Source organism: Rhamphochromis sp. 'chilingali' (assembly GCF_963969265.1).
Source record: "Rhamphochromis sp. 'chilingali' genome assembly, chromosome: 6".
In the NCBI taxonomy this organism is placed as follows: Eukaryota; Metazoa; Chordata; class Actinopteri; order Cichliformes; family Cichlidae; genus Rhamphochromis; species Rhamphochromis sp. 'chilingali'.
Genome location: NC_137933.1, coordinates 30,526,668 through 30,547,938, shown reverse-complemented (window position 1 = coordinate 30,547,938; position 21,271 = coordinate 30,526,668). Strand labels below are relative to the sequence as shown.

General features: G+C 39.3%; 2 protein-coding genes across 2 annotated transcripts in view; both read left to right on the top strand.

The window, feature by feature from the left end:
- Positions 1–10,414, top strand: part of LOC308398530 (ras-specific guanine nucleotide-releasing factor 1-like) — a 30,157-nt gene extending 19,743 nt beyond the window's left edge. Inside the window, exons 15-27 of the mRNA XM_080885206.1 lie at positions 2,328–2,701; positions 3,109–3,225; positions 4,908–5,078; positions 5,427–5,533; positions 5,674–5,786; positions 6,249–6,309; positions 6,409–6,515; positions 6,728–6,812; positions 6,911–7,108; positions 8,169–8,248; positions 8,324–8,441; positions 8,570–8,638; positions 9,768–10,414. Coding sequence (XP_080741332.1) covers positions 2,328–2,701; positions 3,109–3,225; positions 4,908–5,078; positions 5,427–5,533; positions 5,674–5,786; positions 6,249–6,309; positions 6,409–6,515; positions 6,728–6,812; positions 6,911–7,108; positions 8,169–8,248; positions 8,324–8,441; positions 8,570–8,638; positions 9,768–9,860 — 1,693 coding nt within the window. The 3' untranslated portion in view covers positions 9,861–10,414. The remainder of the gene's footprint in view (positions 1–2,327; positions 2,702–3,108; positions 3,226–4,907; positions 5,079–5,426; positions 5,534–5,673; positions 5,787–6,248; positions 6,310–6,408; positions 6,516–6,727; positions 6,813–6,910; positions 7,109–8,168; positions 8,249–8,323; positions 8,442–8,569; positions 8,639–9,767) is intronic.
- Positions 10,415–11,684: 1,270 nt separating this feature from the next.
- Positions 11,685–20,691, top strand: LOC308398891 (WD repeat-containing protein 76-like; the record flags this gene model as incomplete). Its single annotated transcript, XM_080885759.1, has 27 exons — positions 11,685–11,778; positions 12,652–12,683; positions 12,823–12,928; positions 13,192–13,262; positions 13,363–13,467; positions 14,172–14,258; positions 14,359–14,414; positions 14,535–14,616; positions 14,707–14,775; positions 15,071–15,177; positions 15,611–15,739; positions 15,825–15,884; positions 16,740–16,791; positions 16,990–17,100; positions 17,184–17,273; positions 17,438–17,530; positions 17,797–17,855; positions 18,193–18,310; positions 18,457–18,558; positions 18,777–18,817; positions 18,957–19,110; positions 19,346–19,504; positions 19,581–19,696; positions 19,808–19,906; positions 20,037–20,189; positions 20,279–20,332; positions 20,436–20,691. The coding sequence occupies exons 1-27, from the start codon at positions 11,703–11,705 to the stop codon at positions 20,689–20,691; spliced, it is 2,637 nt and encodes an 878-aa protein (XP_080741885.1). The 5' UTR covers positions 11,685–11,702.
- Positions 20,692–21,271: the final 580 nt, after the last annotated feature.

Genomic DNA, 21,271 nt, shown 5'->3' with positions numbered 1-21,271 from the left:
ACCTTATCATGCGATTTCCTGAGGTCAGTTGGCCCAGGGTGTGAGTGGGCGTTAAGGTGTCTGGGAAGGGATCTCAAAACCGGATTATAGATGGCAGAGAGTTGGTGTCGTAAACCACCGCCTCTGTTCAAAGATGGTCGCTCACAGTGGACATAAATGGCTTCTTTCACTCCTCTTTAAAACCATCTGTCCTCTCTGTCCAAAATGTGAACATTGGCGTCCTCAAAAGAGTGACCTTGAAAAGTGTTCTGTGCTCAGTAAAATCACAATTTGGAATTATTTTTAAAAAACATGGATGCTAAGTCCTAGAGGGATCCTTGCCTAGTAGTATTGGCAGCATACATCTGTAAAGTCACCATCAGTGCTGAAAAGTATAAATGCAGCTAGCAAACGTTACAGCTCAGCCCAGCGAGACGCTGTTACATGTTTACATGTTTACTGTTACAAGCATGAGCCTCGCAGCATTGGTAAATGCATACTTCCTTCATCATCAGTACATGACACAGATCAGTCTCATTAACATTCTTTTGTTCTCATTTCCTTGGAATGAGAAATTTCTACTAAAATTTTCAGATGTTGTTTTTGGTGCTTAGAGCACCACAAAGCGAGCTCCATTTTCTTCCATTATATTCAAGAGAAGGAAAACATCTCTACAGATAACGAACTGGGTAACTCACACCAAAACACTCTAGCTGGATACTTACTTTACTTTATTTTACTGGTTTGATTAATTCGACTTTTGTGTAGCAGAAACTGTGATTAGGTTGTTTCTAAGTAAGACATTCACATGAGTTGTGTCTATGTTCTTGTTTCTCCACATTCACTGTTAGCATTTAAGTGGGCAGCTTACTTAGCAGGGTAAAAGGGCCTTTTACATTAAACCCTTAGGAGAACCTCACTGCAAGGGCGATCCCTGTCACAAATGCAAAAAATGAACAAAGTTCGACATTTCCAGTAATTTTTTTTTTCGCGAGAATGCAGCAACAGTGCAGTAATGGTGCAGTGAAGAGACGGGACTTCCCCAGTGTCAGAATTAGTCTCTCACGTGGAGTGCCTGTAAGTCGCCCATCATATCCTGCCCAGGTGAGAAGGGACTGGGGAGGAGGCAAGCAAGAGGTCACACCAAGACTTCTTTTGACCGCCATCACAGTTAATTGAGTCCTGCGTCCACCCACCTCCTCCTGACTCCTCCTCTTCTTTTTCCTGCCCTTTTTTTTCACATTCTCTCACTTTTATCTTTCTTTCCAGAAGTCTGACCATCCCTCTCTTCGCTGCGCTGTCACCATAGCAACCCTTTACTCTGCTGCAGGACCCCACCCTCTCGTTCTCTCCTCGTCTTCTCCCTCCCTCTCTCCCTTTCTCCCATCATCTGCAGCGGCTCTACGGTATTAAATATTGATGGTGGTGTTTTGCACCCAGACCCTACTCTCCTCGTCCTTCTTCCTTTTTGTCACACTCCTCTCTAATCTCTTACTTAAATATCTTCTCTTGTTTTTCTTCTATCCTGCTTTACTTGCTTTCCTCTCTTGAATCTCGACTCTGCCTTATGCCTTTATTTTCTTCCTGCCTCCTGTTTTTGTACTTCTGCCCCTCTCCTGTCTTAATGCTCCCAGCCTTCATCATTCCAATCTATGCTCCTTGCTCATCTCTTTAAATTACTGCTTTTATTTTTCTTATAATTTTAGGCAAGGAGACACAACATGGCTGCAGCTAACACCATACAGGGCTGGAGGCTTCCCATTCGCCCACTCTCAGCCACCAGCCTTTGCTGTGGTGGAATCCATATCCACTATGTTGCTCGACTCACCCCCTCCCTCTCTGTATCTCTGTTTTTGCCACTGCTATTTTTTTTTTTTTTTTTTGCGGTGTACCTCTATCTCTTTCTCCAACTTTCCCCACTATCTGGCTTTCTCTCTCTCTCCATGCCTCTGTGGGCCTCCCCTGGGCTGGTTGCTGTTGGCAGCACCCGTGCCTCCCACACTGTCACTTGACATGCTATTTATAGGCCTTCAGAGGGGGTGGCTCTCAGTGCAAGGAGGATGCTGTCTTAAACAATGTAGCTTAAATAAAAGAGTCAGGAGCTCCCAAAGAGCCTTCTGGTTAACGCGTTCCCTTACTGCTTCTGTGTACAGACACAGAGTGCACCATGCATTCCCCCCTTATTAACATTTCTCCTCTTTCCTATAGTTCCTAGTCAGATTGTGGGAATTTTCCCCTCCACAAATTCAAAAAAGTTACTCTTTAGCTGTGAAAAATGTTCTTTTTACCCCTCATTTTTCACACGTGCCTCCTTTTTCTCTTCTCTTTCACCCTTTCCTCTCCTGTAGCTCTTTGGAGCTTTTCTTTGCCAGCAGTCAGAACAGTAAACTCCTCTACGGCGAGCCACCCACATCGCCACGTGCCAGCCGCAAGTTCTCCTCTCCTCCTCCACTCTCCATCACCAAGTCATCCTCTCCCAACCGCCGCCGCAAACTTTCACTCAACATCCCCATCATCACGGGTGGCAAAGCCCTGGACTTGGCTGCACTCAGCTGTTCTCCCAATGGCTATGCAAGCATGCACTCCACCATGTCACCCTTCAGTAAGACCACCCTCGACATCAACAAGCTCTACATCTCTAGCACCATGGCCAGCAAAATCCCTGATGAGGGAGAATCCAAAGCTGAAGGCAAAGCTGAAGAGTCTGTTGCCAACAAGCAAGGTCAGAGCCTCTGTCCGAGGGAGTATTGTAGAAAAATTTTTTTTTTTTTTTTTTTTTAAAAAGCCTATTTAAAACCTTATCCTTTGTGACATAACAGTAAAAGATCAGCCAAGTTTTGTAAAACTTAAAGGGACAGTTTACCCCATATCACCTGTGATTCATTTTTGTATTTATTTTTTTGTCAAATGTTGATGGTCTTTTGGCACTTAGGGCACCACAAAAAAAGATGCAACTGGTCCCATTATATTTAAAAGAGTGCAAACATCTGTATGAGCAGTATCTCCTAATAAACTCCAGCCTAAACAAAGTCTATTTTGGGGTGAACTGCTTCCTATGACTGTAAATTTCTAGCAGTCTTCTTCTGTGTTGCTTTTTTTCCCCAATGGTGAGTTACTCTGTCTGTTCAGATCTGTCTGTAAGAGAGGAGTGTGATGAAGACCCAAGTCAGAGTGATGACGCAGAAGCAGAAATGTCTCCTCCTAAGTCACCATCAACGCCCAAGAACGTCAAGGCAAAAAACTCTGGTAGAGTAATTTAATTGTGTTGCAAATCTTGCTGAAGCTGTTTAAGCTTGCATGTCCGAGGCTTGTTGAAGAGTGTCTGGTGATCTACTTTTATATTCACACCCACCAGTTAAAAAGACAAATGAGCTGGCAAGATTGTACGAGCTGGCAAATTTGAGCAGTTTACTGGATAGTGTTACTGACAGTGGAGTGTCTTGGCAAAAAAAGGGATAAAATAAAATCAATAATAATGCATAATGTCAGTAGAAAAAAAAATCCACAGGCCTACTGTTCATATGCTTCATCCTCCATAAAATGTACAAAAATGGAATCAAAGGAGGATTTGCCTAGTGTAATTGCACTGGAGACATAGTAGAAGTAATACAGGCCAGGTTTCAGATTAGACGTTATATTTCCTGACTTTTTAAGAGTCAGGAGGGCTAAAAATGGAAATGCACTTCATTTCTAACATGTAAAAGTTTTGACTCTTGTATTTTCATCAGAAGAAAAACAAAGCTATAGCCAGAAGCTGGTTGGCTTAGCTGAGACAGTGCGTAAACTTAACATTAATCTTCTTTTTGTAATCTTTGCAAAAAAGAGTTACATGCCTGCCAAGAAATAGCCAAACACAAGAACGTGAGAAGATGTTATCAATTCATGAATTTTGAAACAACACTTAGGCAGGTTTTTGTTGTTTCTATGCCTGTACTCATTCTGCAATGAACTAAAAGTCACTGGCTGTAGCTTCAAAATTTTTTGTAGAGAGAATACGAGAGTGGAATTAATCTCCTCATCTATCAGTGAAAAATGTGTGTAAAATAATTTCTTTAATGCTTATGAAATGCTTAACTTTGCTTCTTCTTGGCTTGTGTCACCGATATGAAACTGTTGAAATGTTACAAAATGTTAAAATAGCTTTCATTATTGCTTCCCATTTCATAGTTTGGGTTTGTCAATGTTTAAAAATGTGAAGTCAGAATCAAAGTCAGCATGAAATATTTTTACCACCCAGCAGTCAAGTTGTGTGAGACGTGTTTAAAGGCGGAGATGAGACGAGCAGGTAAATAAATATAGCCACAGCGGATTTATATCAAACTTTTTTTTCTGGAAATGATAAGCGTAGCAATTGCCAAATAAGGTCTTGGTAAAAACCACCCACAGCCTCGTGGCCCTCCCTGTAGAACACAGAGAAGGAGCATCCACCCCATAGGTAGTCAGGCGCAATTCATTCCCAGTGTGTTCTCTTCCCACGGTGCTGGATACAAGGGAAGCCAGTGCCTCGTGTGAGTAGGTGGAAGGAAACCTTGTACCTTGGCAACGATGTGCGTGTTCTTCTATACCGCCCCCGGCTGAATGGGGGAGGGCAGGGAGGAAGGGAGGGAGTGAAGGAAGGAGGCAGAGAGGCAGACACAGTGGAGTGTACAATGTAACTGCAACAAGCTGCATGATGCATTGTGCTGCGTCTGTTTTAGCTCTCTGTTGCCCTCCGATGGTCAACAACTTAGTTTGATTATGCACATGCGGTACTGTGTGTACAGCATAAACAAATTACCTTTCAGCCTAATCTTTAAGAAGCTCAGAAAGGTAAACTGAAAGTGTTTTTGTAATGGTTGTCTTCCAAAGGAGGTGCCCTTCAACTCTTTTATGTCAATATTGATCTAAGTATGATTTCAAATTAAATTCATTTGCGTTCTTGTCTGCAGAGTTTTCTCTGTTTTCCTTCAACAATGGCATGGTGGTGTCATCTTGCCGGGAGCTGGACAACAACAGGAGTGCTCTTTCTGCTGCCTCAGCCTTTGCCATTGCTACCGCTGGTGCCAATGAAGGCACACCAACCAAGGAGAAGTATCGTCGTATGTCCCTTGCCAGCACAGGTCAGTTACAGAGCTACTACCTCTGTTTACTCCTAGCGACGCCTGTTGGCTACCTGGAAGCTTCCTTTGTTCTCTGCTGATGATCTGCTGGAGCCTACTCATTGAAACAGTCTCTAATCTAGTAATCTAGCCATACTGGATTATAAATCCATGCTTGTGTTTAGATATTGTTTAGATTTAACAGAGATCAGTTAATCAATATAATCAAGGTAGTGTCTTCCTCACTAGGGTGCACCCAGACAAGTCAGACAATAATAGGAGCCCCCTGGTGATTTTAAAAGAAAGATCATAAAATATTGATGGTATATAACACAAGTTTGTGCTTTAGGAGTTCACTTTTTATTCCAGGTTTCCCTACAGACCAGAGAAATGGGGACAAAGAGTTTGTTATCAGAAGAGCTGCCACAAACCGAGTCCTGAATGTGCTGCGTCACTGGGTCTCCAAACATTCGCAGGTGCAGTCCCCTTTTCTTTCTTTTTTCTTTTTCTTGTTTGGTTCTGTCTTTCTGTGCCCTCACAGGATAAAAAAACAACAACAAAAAAGCTCATAACACTTCAGTAATGACACTGTGGTTGTTCATTTGTGGATCCTCAGGACTTTGAGCTGAACACAGAGTTGAAGATGCGAGTAATTGGCTTCCTGGAGGAGGTGATGCATGACCCAGAGCTGCTTACACAGGAAAGAAAGGCAGCTGCCAACATTATCAGGTTGGTTTTCCGTTATCATTGCTTGATTGCTCTTACAGTCATGTATGACACAACTGTTTGTGAGCACCCAGTGGAAAAAAAAGCTTTCTGCAAGTGGATTTGTCAAGACAAAAACTTGTTTTCTGTAGTAACAACAGGAACCGGAGACACAATCCATCAGCCCAGAACTCGGCCTAAATTTTCAACTTTGTTTTACTGAGCGTCAGCCCCAGAAGTATTATCTGTTCCTCTGTGAAACACAGACTAGACTTTTAAATGGGTGCAACATCACAAAACAGGAGCTATCTAAAACACCTGTCCCTATAAAGTATTTGTGCAAAATATTATGAAGCCAAACTAAAAAGGAATAAAAACGAGAAATTAATAGCTCCTTAAGTGGGGTTTTTATATCAATGTTATAGAATTGTTTGGAAAAAAACATGTATCAAAGATCATATAACAGTTATGTCTTCTTTGGTGTAGAACTCTAACCCAGGAGGATCCTGGAGACAACCAGGTCACCCTCGAAGAGATCACACAAATGGTGAGAAAAGACCACAAAAAAAGCCTTTTCAGAATAAAACCCTTCTTTTTCTATACTTTAGTTGTGGTAATGCTTTTTTCTGCTTGTTGTTGTGGTCAGGCCATGGAGGACTCTAAGACTGAACCATTTGAGAGCCATTCAGCCTTGGAGATAGCTGAGCAACTCACACTGCTGGATCACCTGGTCTTCAAGGCCATCCCATATGAGTAAGTACACAGACATACAGTGCACACACATACAGTGCACACGCATACAGTCACACACTCAGGTGTGTATACAAGAATACAAACAAAGGTAAACAGATAAAAATTGTAGAGGTTAGAGTGGGAGGATAGAGAGAAGGACACACGTGAAATGTTGAAATATCTTTTCGCGTGATGTGTTTGTTCATTCTGTGTAAACATTTTGTTTTGTACAGGGAGTTCTTCGGTCAGGGCTGGATGAAGAACGACAAGAATGAGAGAACTCCATACATAATGACAACTACCAAGCATTTTAATGATGTAAGTATTAATCTAAAGATATTTAGATAGATATCTTAGGGCAAGATACGGAACATTTGTAGATATTATCAATGTGTATTTGTTTCTTTTCTTGCTAGATCAGTAACAAGATTGCCACAGAGATCCTGCAATGGGATGATGTCAACATGCGGGTGGCCGTGATTGAGAAATGGGTGGCAGTGGCCGACATTGGCCGCTGCCTCCACAACTACAATGCTGTGCTGGAGATCACATCGTCTCTCAATCGCAGCTCCATCTTTCGCCTCAAGAAGACCTGGCTCAAAGTTTCCAAGCAGGTATTAGAAATTTTTCATATGACCTTTCATAATTGGTGTGCCTCTGGAGGGTGAGCAGGTCATCTATTAATTGGAAGGTTGGTGGTACGATCCCTGGCTGCTTATTTATTCATTTATTTATTCATAATTTGACTGTTAGATAAAAAGTACTTACACAGAAAAAGGTAAGAAAAAAGCTGTGATTACCTCCATAGAATAAATATTTTAACTGACATTTTCTCTTGTTATATTTCCAATTGTCATGCTTATAGTACATTGAAGTACACAGGCACACAAATTCTGTTGGTTAAATAATATGCATGTTAGCGAGTATAAATGATAGTCGTCAGCTAGAACGTCACAAGTCTGCTGCTTCCTGGTTCCAGTGTTGTGAGGGGGGAAAATTGTGCCCTGGGAATAACAATTATTGGTTGGAGAAGGAGAGTAAGGCACGAGTATAGGGCATGGCAATTTATTTATTCATTTATTTATCATAATTTGATTATTGGTGGGGGTTTTTTTTTATGTGGGGCGAGTTGTAAATGTTTTAAACTAGTGGTATCTTCTAGAGTCCTGAGTGTAAAAGCAGAATGGTTCAGTCCAATTAGTGGAATATTCTGTGAGGTTATTTAAATCTGTCTGTTCCATTCGGTCAAAAAGGCTGTAGGATGGTGATGTGGAAGGTGTTTTGAATGACAGTTTGCATACTCCTGAAAGGTCATCTTGACTCTTTGGTTCTTGCGTTGGATGTCTTCCTCCATGGTCGCTCGACCAAGCTGACACAAGCCATTTACCATAAATAAAATAAAACGTCCTAATTAGTCAGAGATGCATAGAGCGATACTTAACATGTACACAGTTCATGAATGCAATCAGCATTTCTAGCAGCTTCAGTATGTTGCCTTGATGAAACAAGGACTTTTTTTTAAGTTGAACAAAATGAATGAAAGTCAGGATGCTCTAAGAGAGTCTACTAATGGTAATTTCAAACAATCCTGTCATTGTCTTCTCCAGTTAATAAAGATTCCGATTAAATTTCGAGTTTGTGACAGTAACATTTTTCCCCTGATCTATGTTCTAGACAAAGACTGTGATTGACAAGTTACAGAAGCTGGTGTCATCAGAAGGCAGATTCAAAAACCTGAGAGAAGCTCTGAAGAAGTAAGTAAACCAACTTTTTACTTTTTTAAAAACGTTTTGTGTTAACTGGCTCTCTGACCTGCCTGGTGTCTTCAGCTGTGACCCCCCATGTGTCCCCTACCTGGGAATGTACCTGACTGACTTGGCCTTCATTGAGGAGGGAACACCCAACTACACTGAAGACAACCTTGTCAACTTCTCCAAGATGAGAATGGTACAGAACATCTAACTTTAACCTTGTGCTGTTGTGTAAGGTGTTTTTCACATGCGTGTGATTCATCTATTTATTCTTCATGGTTGGACACGTTTGACTTTTATGTGATTTTCTGTCATTTTCTGCAGATATCTCACATTATCAGAGAGATACGACAATTTCAGCAAACAGCTTACAAGATTGATTATCAACCAAAGGTGAAGTTACTGTTCATTTTCATTGTTTTGCAGCTTTCTATTTCTTGTCTGGATTTGTCAAGTATTGCTCTATGAGGCGTGCTCAAAACGTTCTAGGAACTGGCTGTTGCCAGACCATTTTCTTCGTACAATGCTTCTGTGCCTTTAGCTCTGCTGCTGTTTTTAGATCGTTTCCTGGAAGTCCTGTTTCAGTCTAACTCAAATTTTGTGTGGAGAACCATCACTGGTGATGAGACCTTTTTTTTTTATTCACATGGTTGTGCAGTGTGAAGTCATGCCCTAAGGTGAGACTGTCAACTGAGAGTATTGCTGTAACTTCAGGAGGAGTCTGAGGGAGAACGCTGAGTGGAAACAAGTTGTGCAACAAGTTTTTTATTACTTCTTGACTGATATGGAAATCAAGTTGAAGGATCACTATTTTCTCAAGATCCAGCTAGTTTTAGAGAAACACGAGTGCAAGAAAGACAAACTGGACTTTCAGGCAATGATCTATGAGCAGCTTTGCTGAAATTCTGCAACTTTCGGATTAGCCGAAGTTTATTCATAGTCAGAAAGTTTTCCTTTGGTCTTATTTAATTTTTTTTGCCTTTTAATTAATGTGTCAAGTTGAAAAAAACTTATCAAAACTAGAAACTTTCTTCCTTTCAACGAGCTGATGTTCCAGCCAATGTTCTGTGTAATCATTACTACACCAATTCAGACAAAGCCTCATGACTGCATGTTTTTCCAAACTGTTCAAACAGCAGTCATCTTCTTGCTCTGTGGGCAGCTGTGCGTACCATCTACTATCATGATGAGTCCGATCTGATTTGGCCATCTTACACGTGCCTTTCAACTGAAAATAAGATAAAACGATGAAAATTAGTGAAACCTGTACACTTGCAGACACATTTTAGTGAATCCTAAGAATGCAACATTTATAATAGAAAGTGACTATAGCCTGGATTTGTGCCACAGTAACCAGCGTACTTTCTGACCAGTGCAGCTATTGTTTTAAAAGAACTCGCTCTCACACAACATTTCCTGCTTTAAATGTGTAAAGAAAAATGTGTAAAGAAAAGGAAACCTTGGATAAACTGTGAATAACCCGCCCTCTCTGTGTCTTCCTTATTATTATTTTTTTTTTTAGGTGACAAAGTACTTGCTCGACCGCAGTAATGTGCTGGATGAGGAGAGCCTGTATGAAGCATCCCTGAGAATCGAGCCCAAAACTTCATCATGAAGATGATCTCTCTCACTCTGCTTTCATATTGAGTGTACATAAACAATATATCAAAATGTATATTTACTATTATTTGTATTAGACAGAGTAGGCAGTGCCCTTTTAGTATATACTCCCCACGGACTCGTGTATATTCGTTATTAGAGACTGAGTGTAAGTCCAGAGAGGTTTATTTCTATAGTTACAGAGTATTTATATGTTATTTATTGTCTTAAATATCATGTTAACATTAAGTTATTTTTTAAATTCGTTTAGCCATATCCTAAAGGGAACGTGCACCACCAAATGGTTCTCATTCGCAAGAAACGTTGACATTTACCACATAAAGATTAACTCCCCCAAATCAAGAGAGAACCGAACACAACTGGAGTTATTTTTAAACAAGTTTCCATATAAATCTGTGTGATTCTTGAGGATTTTATTGTTTGATTTGAACTGAACAAGGCTGATAACAATATTTGCAATGATCACGAGGGACTTGCTGAATGTAAATATATTAAAATGCTACTGCAACAAAATTCAGGCAAGTAATAATATCAAAAATAGGATTTGATCTTATGAAAATCTTAATGATTAAAACCATCAGACTATCAAATCTGGATAACATTTTTCCTCTTTCAGTCCATCTTGTCCCACCTTAGAGAGGGAGGAAAAGTGAGACCGCTGCAGCGGATGAAGCTGAATCATGTGCTCTGATGTTTTTATGTAGCCACAGAGTAACAAGAGATTTGAAAGTGCTGGAGTCAACCTGACACCTGCCGATTGGCTGATAAGCTTGTTTGTTTCTTTGTTTGGAGAGATGGGTTTTTATGCTTTGCTTACTATCACATAATTCCCCTGGTGGGCAACATGATGTATATACAGTATAAGCACCAGGCAATGTATGTAGCAGATGTAACCAAGATTGAGCCACTTCAGGAAGTTAAATTCCCAGCTTTTACACTCAGACAGTGATAGCATAGTTGTTATGGTTAATCCTCTTTGGCCAGTGCATTATGGTTTTGCCTTAATCATGAAATGGATTATATTCCACAAAAGTATGTAAACTATTTTGTTCTACGATTTGCCGATAAAGCAGAAATATTTACTGTGTACAGTACTGTGTACAGGCAGTCTGATGCATTTCCTAACGTGCAATGTGTTAAAAAAAAAAAACATATCCCTCGAAATGTGTTATCCTTATGATCGTTCAACTCTGTAATAACTTTTCTGTGTATGATACTTTAAAACAAATGTTGAAAACAACTTATAAGTGTAACACATTCTGTATCCTGTCTATTCCAATGTGTTAGCAGGAACTATACAGTAGTAATATTGTGCTTCTTCTTGAAATATTTATATGTATTTTTTACAGGCTTTGTATAGAAAAACATCTAAAGCTTAAGTGGCAGGCATGTACCACTTTGACGTGTTCAAATGGAATCTATACCTAGAACCGTATGTGTACTGTATTTAAACCCCACCCTTGCACATGAATCTTTACTCTCTAACAGGCACATCAAATGTTTGCAGTGAGCAATACCCAGTGATATGAGAATTATCTTTCAGTCTATTTCAAAAGCTTGAGTAGTATTTCCAGTTTTGTATAAAAGTGTATTCTTTCCTGATTACCTCTTGTTAATAAATCTATTCTTTCTCAGGGGGAGAAGTGTCTCACAGGCTGCACTGTTTGTTTTAACACTATGTTCTGAACTGGGTGCACTGGACCATAACCTTTACGACTGTTGCTTTGCTGGGGGAAATTCAAAGGGGGGTTTCAGTAGTAGGGGCTCTTAAGCAGTCATAAAAATAAGTCAAGTCATGTGATGCCCTTAAAGCTTGCTGTAATCTGCTGTGGAGAGTATGGCTCTGACTGTTGTGTGGTTTATTACTGCCATTTTTAGCTTCGTCCATTTATCACCTTTAATTTCAGTCAAAGGTAAGTGTTTGCCAGGTTCTCAGCAGTTTATTGTTGTTTATTTTAAAACTTGACATTTCTTTCAGCAGCAGCAGTTGCTAGAATTGAAATTCAGTTGCTTGAAATTGAAAAGGCAGAGAAAAGGGTGAAGCATTTTGTTAACAGTCCTTGGATCCTGTTAACAAAATGATCAGTAACATACTGTAAAAGCAGTCATGCAGAAACCAACGTCTCCATTTTTTGTGGGATAAGTTTAATTTTGCTACTTTTCACTGAAGAGATGAAGCTAATACTATTTTCCATTTTTCTAAAAGGTTTATGAAAGCATATTTCATATGAGCACTCTAAATGTTTTGTGCTCAATTTATGTGAAATTACAGCTGTCGAATGAAAACGACAGTTTGCTGATGTGTTCATGAGGAATGGATAACGTGCTTAAAATTTGTACTTAGGCATAGTACTTGGTAACCAGATTTTAATTCTACTTGGGTAGTTGTGCATGATTCAGATTGTAGTTTTCCTGCTGGTCCTCAGTGTAGCCCAGTAAGTAGTTGATCCTCTAAAACCTGCTGTTTTAGACAGGGGATTTTTTTAAACAGCAGCTGGGTGGGGCCAGAGATATTTGCCTGAGATGATCATATTAGGGATTTCTGCTCTCGCTAACACAGAGATCATACAGATCCAATGATGCTAATGATTTGAATGATGTTCATGTAAGATTAGAAGAGTGTTGAGATGAGGATAAAGCCTAAGCTTTTGGCTCATAAGGGTTACTTGTACATACACCTCTGATGTTAATATTTCCAACAGCCTTTGTCTGTTAGAAATCAAGAAAAGCATAACAGGTCCATTTTATGTGTTACTTAATCCACTAAAATTTTTCTTTCCCATTAGAAGAATATGCTTTCAAGCAGTGGATTTCAGAGGTATGTGCATTTTTAAACTAATGAGATTTTGACCTTTATATTCTGATGCTTTTGGGGGGGTTTGTATATAGTTAAACATAGTTAAAATTTTCTTTCCTTTGTTTCATTATGTCTGTTTTTATGTGGGGGTTTTGTGCAGCACAACAAAGTTTATGGCACTGAGGAATATCACCACAGACTCCATGTGTTCACTCAAAATAAGAGGACAGTTGATCAGCACAATGCTGGGAATCACTCCTTCACAAGTACAGTATAGTTCTGCTCCAATTTCTGCCTTAAAATACGCAATATACACTCACTGGATATTTTATTGGGTACACTTTACTAGTACCAGGTTGGATCTCCTTTGGCCTTCAGAACAACATTCGTTCTTGTTGCCATAGATTCAACAAAATGCTGCAAATGTTCCTCAAAGAATGAAGAACAAATAAATAAAAACATTTACTGCTATAGAATGTTATAAAAATTATCATCCAGTTCTCACCCTGCTCTTCATGTTTTAATCTAGTGGGTCTGAACCAATTCTCAGACATGACATTTGAGGAATTCAAGAAATTCTACCTTTTCACGCAACCTTCGGTAAATTACCTAATTTTATAACACTTCACACAACAGGTGCTTTTGTACAGAGTTTGTCTTTTATTTCCTTTAAAATCTTTTGATTTTTCGCATCTTTTAGACTTGCTCAGTCACTAAAGGCAGTCATGTCAAAAGGACAGGTCCTTATCCTGAGTTTGTAGACTGGAGGATGAAGGGCGACTTTGTGACTCCTGTGAAGAATCAGGTATCCTGATACGTTCTATAGCTCTTAAAGCCTTTATAGCCATATTCTCCTTTTGTTAAAGAAATATTGTGCAAAGTACAATATTTACAAAGTCGTACAAAGCCTGTATTTTATCATGCTTTCTTTGAGTTGCATTGAAGCACAAACCATGCTTTACTAAAAACATTATGTCTTGTGTTTAATCTCCAGAAATATTTTGCTAAACCTTAAACATGTAGCACCTTTCCGAACAAATACACAGTGTCAGATTTTTTTATGTAATGAAAGGAGAGGAAAAAAATTTCGACATTTCTTTTTGCTTCAACATAAACAACTTTGCATTTAAGTTATTGCATGTAAGTTATAATATTTACCCTTTTTTGACTTTCATTTTTACAGTTATATTCTATGAGAAACATGTGATGGGACACATTTCATGACTAAAGTGATAAGTGAGAAACAAATAAAGATATATGTTTTCTACATGTGCAAATTTTTTTAAACAACATACCTCAGTCACAACCTCTGAGAGAATATATTCTGTAATATATGATATTATTAAATATTCCAAATAGAGAGTTTGATTTACAGATGGTTCCTTCTGTTTTCATTTACATTTTACAGCACCAAAAATTATCATGGTAAGCATTTAAATATTTGTGAAGTGCCTCTTTAACATAACTGCATTATCAGTTGCTTGAGTTGTGTCGTGTTTGTATCTTTAGGGTTTTTGTGGCAGCTGTTGGACCTTCTCCACCACTGGCTGTCTGGAGTCAGTGAATGCTATTGCTACTGGGAAACTAATACAATTGGTAAGAGTTTAGTATTATACACAAATATAGCTGGCAGAAGAAAAGTATCCACTGTTTCTGAGTATATATGATGAACGCTCTTTATTTATCTCTGTTTTAGTCGGAGCAGCAGCTGCTGGACTGTTCCAGAAATTTTAGCAACTATGGATGCTTTGGGTAGGAATCATGTTTGTCTGGCCTGTAACTATAACATGTGGGACATTTTATGTTATAGAAACAGCATAATAATGTAAGTATAGAATTTCAACCAATCAAAAGCTGTGTGGTTTATTGCAGTGGGCTCCCCAGTCAGGCATTCGAGTACATCAAATACAGCAAAGGTCTCATGAGAGAGGAGGATTATCCCTACAAAGCCTTTGTATTATTTTTGAGAGTAAAATCTTCATTTATTTATATTTTACATATGATAAAATATACAATAAAAAAAGTTTAATCTTTCCTGTTTTAGGAGGGAAAATGCCATTTTGAGCCTTCACTTGCAGCTGCGTTTGTCCGAGATGTTGTCAATATAACGAGTGTGAGTGTGTGAACAAATAAAATTGCACTGTGGATGAAATTGTACAATAAATGTGCCTTTGCATATGCTGGTTAACAAAATAACAGATCAATACAGTAAAATGTGTCTTTGTTGTTACTTGTTGGGGGAAATAGAGTAACTGTTTTAAATAATCTGAAGCAGTTTGTCTGAAGCATGTTTTCTGGAAGTTTAATTTGTACTATTAAAAAAAGCAACTGTTTTATAGTAAATAGGGAACTCCTCATACATCGACCTGCTCAGGTACATGTTATAATTTGTGTATGCCCATTCACAGTATGATGAAAAGGCCATGGTCGATGCAGTGGCCCGGCTCAACCCTGTCACCTTTGGCTTTGACGTTACAGCTGATTTTAAGCACTACAAAGAAGGTGTTTACTCCAGGTGAGATCAGGACCTTGATAACTCAACAAGCGCTTATGCACATACTACTATTCAAGAAGTAGAGCTGGTCTGGGATTTTAAGAGCAGACCAGAATATACTAGCCCCACTTTGTTTCTGTTACTTATACACTAATTTAGACAGACAAACAACATATTTTTACTATTTGGATAACATCATTTGCAAAGAAGTATAAAACAATTGTTTTTAAGCCTCTGAAAACTACAAATGGAGGACTGTGTATAAAGAAGTGTCTCTATGATGACTGTCATAGTACTAGCTTGAAAAGATTAAAATATTTTATATGTTATGCATATAAGTCAGCTACACCACATATTTTGCAAATGTAGGATGTAATATAATATTGAAAGAGACAATCTGCCCACTCAACCTTCAAAAGACATGTGTTCTATTGATCTAGTTTTGTCTATTTAGCACCCAATGTAAGAACACAACAGACAAAGTGAATCATGCAGTCCTGGCGGTGGGGTATGGCACTGAGAAGAACGACGTGCCGTATTGGATTGTGAAGAACTCTTGGGGCACAGCCTGGGGAAAGGATGGGTAAATATAGTCTGTGTGTATCCGAGCTTTATGACTTGTAACAGCTTGCAAGAATTGCTGATATCTCTCCTTTTTATTTCATCAGATATTTTTTGATTGAGCGTGGAAAAAACATGTGTGGACTGGCTGCCTGCTCTTCTTACCCGCTACCTTAAGCATCTGAATAAAAGGGCAACAAAGTGGAAACTCTTGAGCATGTGTGTATCGAAATGTATTTTATTCAGCCTAAAGGCCTGATGTCAACTTAGGGTTTCTAACATGTTTTCTGGAAGTTTAATTTCTAAACACCTTATTATGTTTTTTTTATTAAAACTGAGACATTAAAATTTTGAGTGCTCCATGGAAACAATACAGGCCACATATTTCAACTCAAGACCCTGCAGGCCTTTGCAAATTACATGCCAAACTAAACAAATAAAGATTACATGTTGATTTTACAGCAGCATTTATTTTTATGCACCATTGTTGATTATAGAACATTTGTTGAGAATCTTATGAGGCCCAAAATCAGGACAATTAATCATATTTTAGGTTTTTGATTATCTATTTAATCTATTTCTGTATACTTTGCAAATAAAAAAGTTAATGTAATGTGTGTTTCTCTCATATATATATAGATTTTCTGTTTTATCCACTGACAAACGTTGGCAGTTTGTTTGTTAAACGTTAACCAACTTGTGAATAAATAACCATGACTTTCCTCTCACTGCTATTCCCCTATCCTGCCATAAGATGGCGACATCATCCCAGCAGAAGCTGAGGCCAGCTTGCTTGTTGGCGGGAGGGACCTAAACCTTTCTTCTCGTGACGTAAAAATATAAACCAATCAGGTGCCAGGATTCTGTTTCACAACAGAAGGGGAGGACCAGTTACAAAACATTTGCGGCATGTGGCGCCAATTGCGCCCCCTTGTAATTATCATGACCGTAATAGTTGTCACTTGTGAGGTGCTCACGTCTCGCTTCTCTCAAACAAATACTCGTACCTGTCGTCGTAAATGAACCAAAATGGCGACTCTCCGAACAAAGCGCGAAGCTGTTGTGCTTGTGAAGGTACAGTAGTTTTGTTTTAATGTGGTTTCCTGTTTTTAAACTTATCCTCCCTGTTTTAGGCAGCGACCTCATAGCATTAGCATCAAGAAGCACAGTTTTAAGTGGAGGTGTGTTGTGAGTTCGCTAAATCTTCGGTGAGAAAGTTGAATGAGTGCCTTAATGTCTCTGACTAAAATGTTAACGAGGGACACCTTGTAGGAAATGACCCCTGAGAATCTCGAGGCGACAGTGCGACGATCATCTAGAAACGGTTTTGCACCTAAGCGCCTCCAGTACTCTCCCGAACATGAAACTCCCAAGAAAAAAAGGGTGAGAGCTCGTTCACAGTGATGGGGTCGAACAGTCATTTTAAAACTTGACGATTTGTTAATTCTGTCGTAATTTCTTGATAGAAAACAAAAGCTGTCGCTGAAAATGGTAGTCAGAATAAGCAACCAAAAGATGAGGAGGATGCTGAAAACAGTGACGTGGAGCATGCACCTGTGAGTATGGAAACTTGGCACAGTTTGAATTCGACTTTGTGACTGACAGAAAGGTGTCTGTGCAGGTTCTCAGTCATCCAGCTCATGGTAGTTTAAGGAACTTCTAATGACTTGAAATCGGCAATTTTCTTGCAGTGTGTCAGTGCTGTATCTTTGTGTAACAGGAAGGGTATGGGAGACTTTCTGCCTATGAACTGGAGCGCCTGGAGAACATCAGACAGAACCAAGCTTTTCTGTCTTCTATCAACTTATTCCAGGTATATTATTGACTAAATCTGCCCTTTATCATCTGCATTGCAAATCTTTCATGGACCTAAACCTATCACTATCAGCACCATCAACATAAAGTTTAAATTCGACCAGCAACAGTAGATATTTAGACCAGCTACAAGCCATATTTACTGGTGTGATTAACCCAGGTAGACTGAGTGAGAAATAAATCCTTATGAAAAGGACCATATCTGTGATTCTGTCATTTGTCTGGATTATCAGAGTATCAATTATTGTTTTCTTTTGTTTAAAGGCCACTGAGGAGTTCAAGCAGCTGACTCGACCAAAGCCATCACAGAGAGGTCTCACACGGTACAGTCGGAGTAATCAGGCATCGTGATACTGTGGAAAACCACAGTGGTGCAGAAATTATGAGAACAACATGGTTTTTCCCCTCCCATGTATTCTGTGGAACATCACAGTGCTCCTATAATATACTTTGTATTTGTTTTTGAGACTGAACTTTTTGAAGCTCAGGAAATAAGACTAGACTTGTCAACTCAACGTCCTTAGGTACAAGAAAAAAGTAACTTTTATGAAAGTTTTATGTTTGGAAAAACGGTTTGAATTCATCCTGACCCTGTGTCATGTTAAAATAGGAAACATATCTTTTTGGGCCTCCTGTAATGTTAAATTTCTTTGATTGCAGGGCACATGCTGCTGTAAAAGAAATCGTGCCACCTCGCAAATCACTGCGACTCCAAAAAAAAGAAGCAGAGATCCTGGAGCTTCCTCCTGAACCGAGAGGGACACTTATTTATGAACAGGTGCCAACATATAGTCTAATAATGCATCTGTAATGTGTCAGTTCACACAGCTCCACTGCTGCATCTTAAGTGTCTTTAGCTTCTTTTTTTTCTCGTTCTTCCTCTCTGGGTATGTTACTCATTATAGTTGTTTACTTGCTTTCAAGTCTTCACCAGCAAAGAAGCCCTCTGGCCCTTTGCCCATGGATCCAGTGAATGTGGAAGAAGGAAGCAAGCTGCCTCCACAACTTCTTGAGCTCTGTTCTGAGGTAAGAGTCAGCTTTCTATGATATTTTCCCTTTTTTTTCCTATACAATATTTATTTACAATCTCACTCAGTTTAACATGTTGCCCCCCTTCTTTCCTACTTAAATGTAAATACTTTATACTGCCCATATTAGCCACAAGCATAATTTCTTATGCATATCCACTGTAGTAACTGTTCTTATTCGATTGGGAAGTCATGAAAATGCTTTTCTTTTCACAGGATGTAAAAGTAGATAAAAAGATACAGCTTGACCTAAAAGGGTAAGATTTAATATTTTTATTTGGATGTAAGATTACTGCACAGTTTACAAAAAGTGACTCTTGATGTACTGAGGGTCAGATGTTTTGGAAGAACCTGAGAAACAGATGAACAAACAAGTGCACTGATGTCTGAACACAGGTACCGTTCGTCTCTGAAGAATATGACGGTAAATGAGGACAAAGTGGCCAAAGTGGTGAAGGATCGCATCTTCTCTGCAACCTTCCACCCCTGCACCAGCAGCCTGTTGCTGGCTGCGGGCGACAAGTGGGGGAAAGTGGGACTCTGGAAGTTGGTGAGTTTTCTTTGCCTTAACTATGCATTAGTTCTTGACCACTAGATGGTAGAAAGTGTCTCAACAGTAAAGCTTCATGTCAGGCTGCAAAAATTCACAAGTGTTCTCCTCAGGCTAATTGGCCTGCTTCATGTTTGAATTCAGGTTTGTTTTTTGGGTTTTTTCGCTCTGAAAATCTTTATTTATTTTAAATGAATTCCAACCACTGATTTACTGCATGTGTATGCTCTTCTAGGGTGGTGACTGGGGTGAGGATGGTGTCCTGCTCTTTGAGCCCCACACCCGTCCAGTGGGCTGCATGGCATTCTCCAAGTCTCATCCCACACAACTGCTGAGCCTCAGCTACGATGGATCCCTTCGCTGCATGGACGTAGAGAAGGCTGTTTTTGATGATGTAAGATACCTTCATTAGTTTAGTTCAATCTGGTTACGTTGTGATCCACGAATAAAAAAGGTTGTCCGTTTTCTAGGTGTATGATATTGAAGATGGCCTGAAAACGTTTGACTTCATGTCACATGACTGTTCGACACTAGTGGTCGGGAACTGGTATGGAGAGGTTGCCATTGTTGACAGGCGCACCCCAGGGTGAGATAATGACATAGTCTTAAAGTAATGAAAGTAGTACATTTTCTTTTCTTTTAAACAACTTTAATGTTGCACTCAAACATTTTTATAAGTATGTTATTTCATCTGCAGAAACTCCCATGAATCCCTCCACACACTGGACCCCAAGACATTGCGTTGTGTTAACGTCCACCCTTTACAGAAGCAGTACTTTGTGGTGGCTGAAAGCAAGTATGGGCTTTTTCAATTTTTTATAATGTTTACACATCTCTTATGTGAATCTGTCTTTAAATTTTAAGTGTATGCTTTGTTTTTTTTTGTTTGTTTTTTTGTGTGTGTGTGTGGTTTTTTTTTTTGGCAGGGTAGTTAGTATTTATGACAGTCGAAATCTGAAGAAGACCAAAAGCCAGGCAGTGTCCCAGCTGCATGGCCACTCTTTAAGCATATCCAGTGCTTATTTCTCCCCTTGTACTGGAAACAGGGTTCTTACTTCCTGTATGGATAACAATATAAGGTGAAGCTGATGGATCACTGACATGCTGTATATGCTTAATTTTTTTCAGTTCCAACACAATGTCCTTTTTTCTTTATTTATTTTAACAGGATATATGACACATCTACACTGACTACTAAATCTCCCTTGCTGACAACCATCAGGTACATCCACTAAATTGAACTTTAAACTTTTCCTGTTCTTTTAAGTCATCTCTGTGTTAATAACTGTGTACTTTCAACATGCCTTCTCAATCTAAATTGGCAGACATGACATGCAAACAGGTCGCTGGCTGACCAAACTATCAGCTGCGTGGGACCCCAAACTGGAAGACTGCTTCGTGGTGGGGAGCATGATGAAGCCTAGGAGGGTGCAGGTGTTCCATGAAAGCGGTCAACTCCAACATTCCTTCATGGACAGTGAGAATCTCAGCACAGTCCTCTCTGTCACTGCTTTCCATCCTACAAGGAATGCCTTGCTGGGTGGAAATGCGTCGGGACGCCTTCACGTCTTTTCTGACTAAATTGAAGACCAGCCGGTCTTGGTTCGGTTCATCAAGGTAGCAGGGACACAGTTTGGTAACAATCTGGATTTTCAGCCTATCAACTTCTAACTAGACAAGTCTTCCAATATAGCATCTTCATTCTGTATCTCACTAGAGCTTTAAATACATTACTATTCTTATACTAAAGCAAAGTAACACACCTGAAGCAGTGAAATGAATCATATCAAATTGTGAGTCATATTCTTAGACATGTTGCAGTGAGGCAATGCAGGATCATTAGCAAAGTAGCAGAATTTTCTTCCTCACTACTCACAAAATACACATTTATAGCTACATTAGATTTAAACAAAGGGATTATCTTGTGCTTCCTCTCATTTTACACCTTATAATATTTAGATTTGTTCCAGTTAAAACTTTCATGCCAACTGAAATTTGGAATGGAACTGGATGTGGTCTTCTACTGTTGTATCCACTTTGACTCAACATGCTGTGTTGCACTGTTTAATGTGTTGTTTTAAGTTGCTGTTGTCAGTTTAAAGCAGCTTGGCTCTTCTCAGTTTTACTGTTAATTTTTCCCCATCCAGACATTATACTGCAC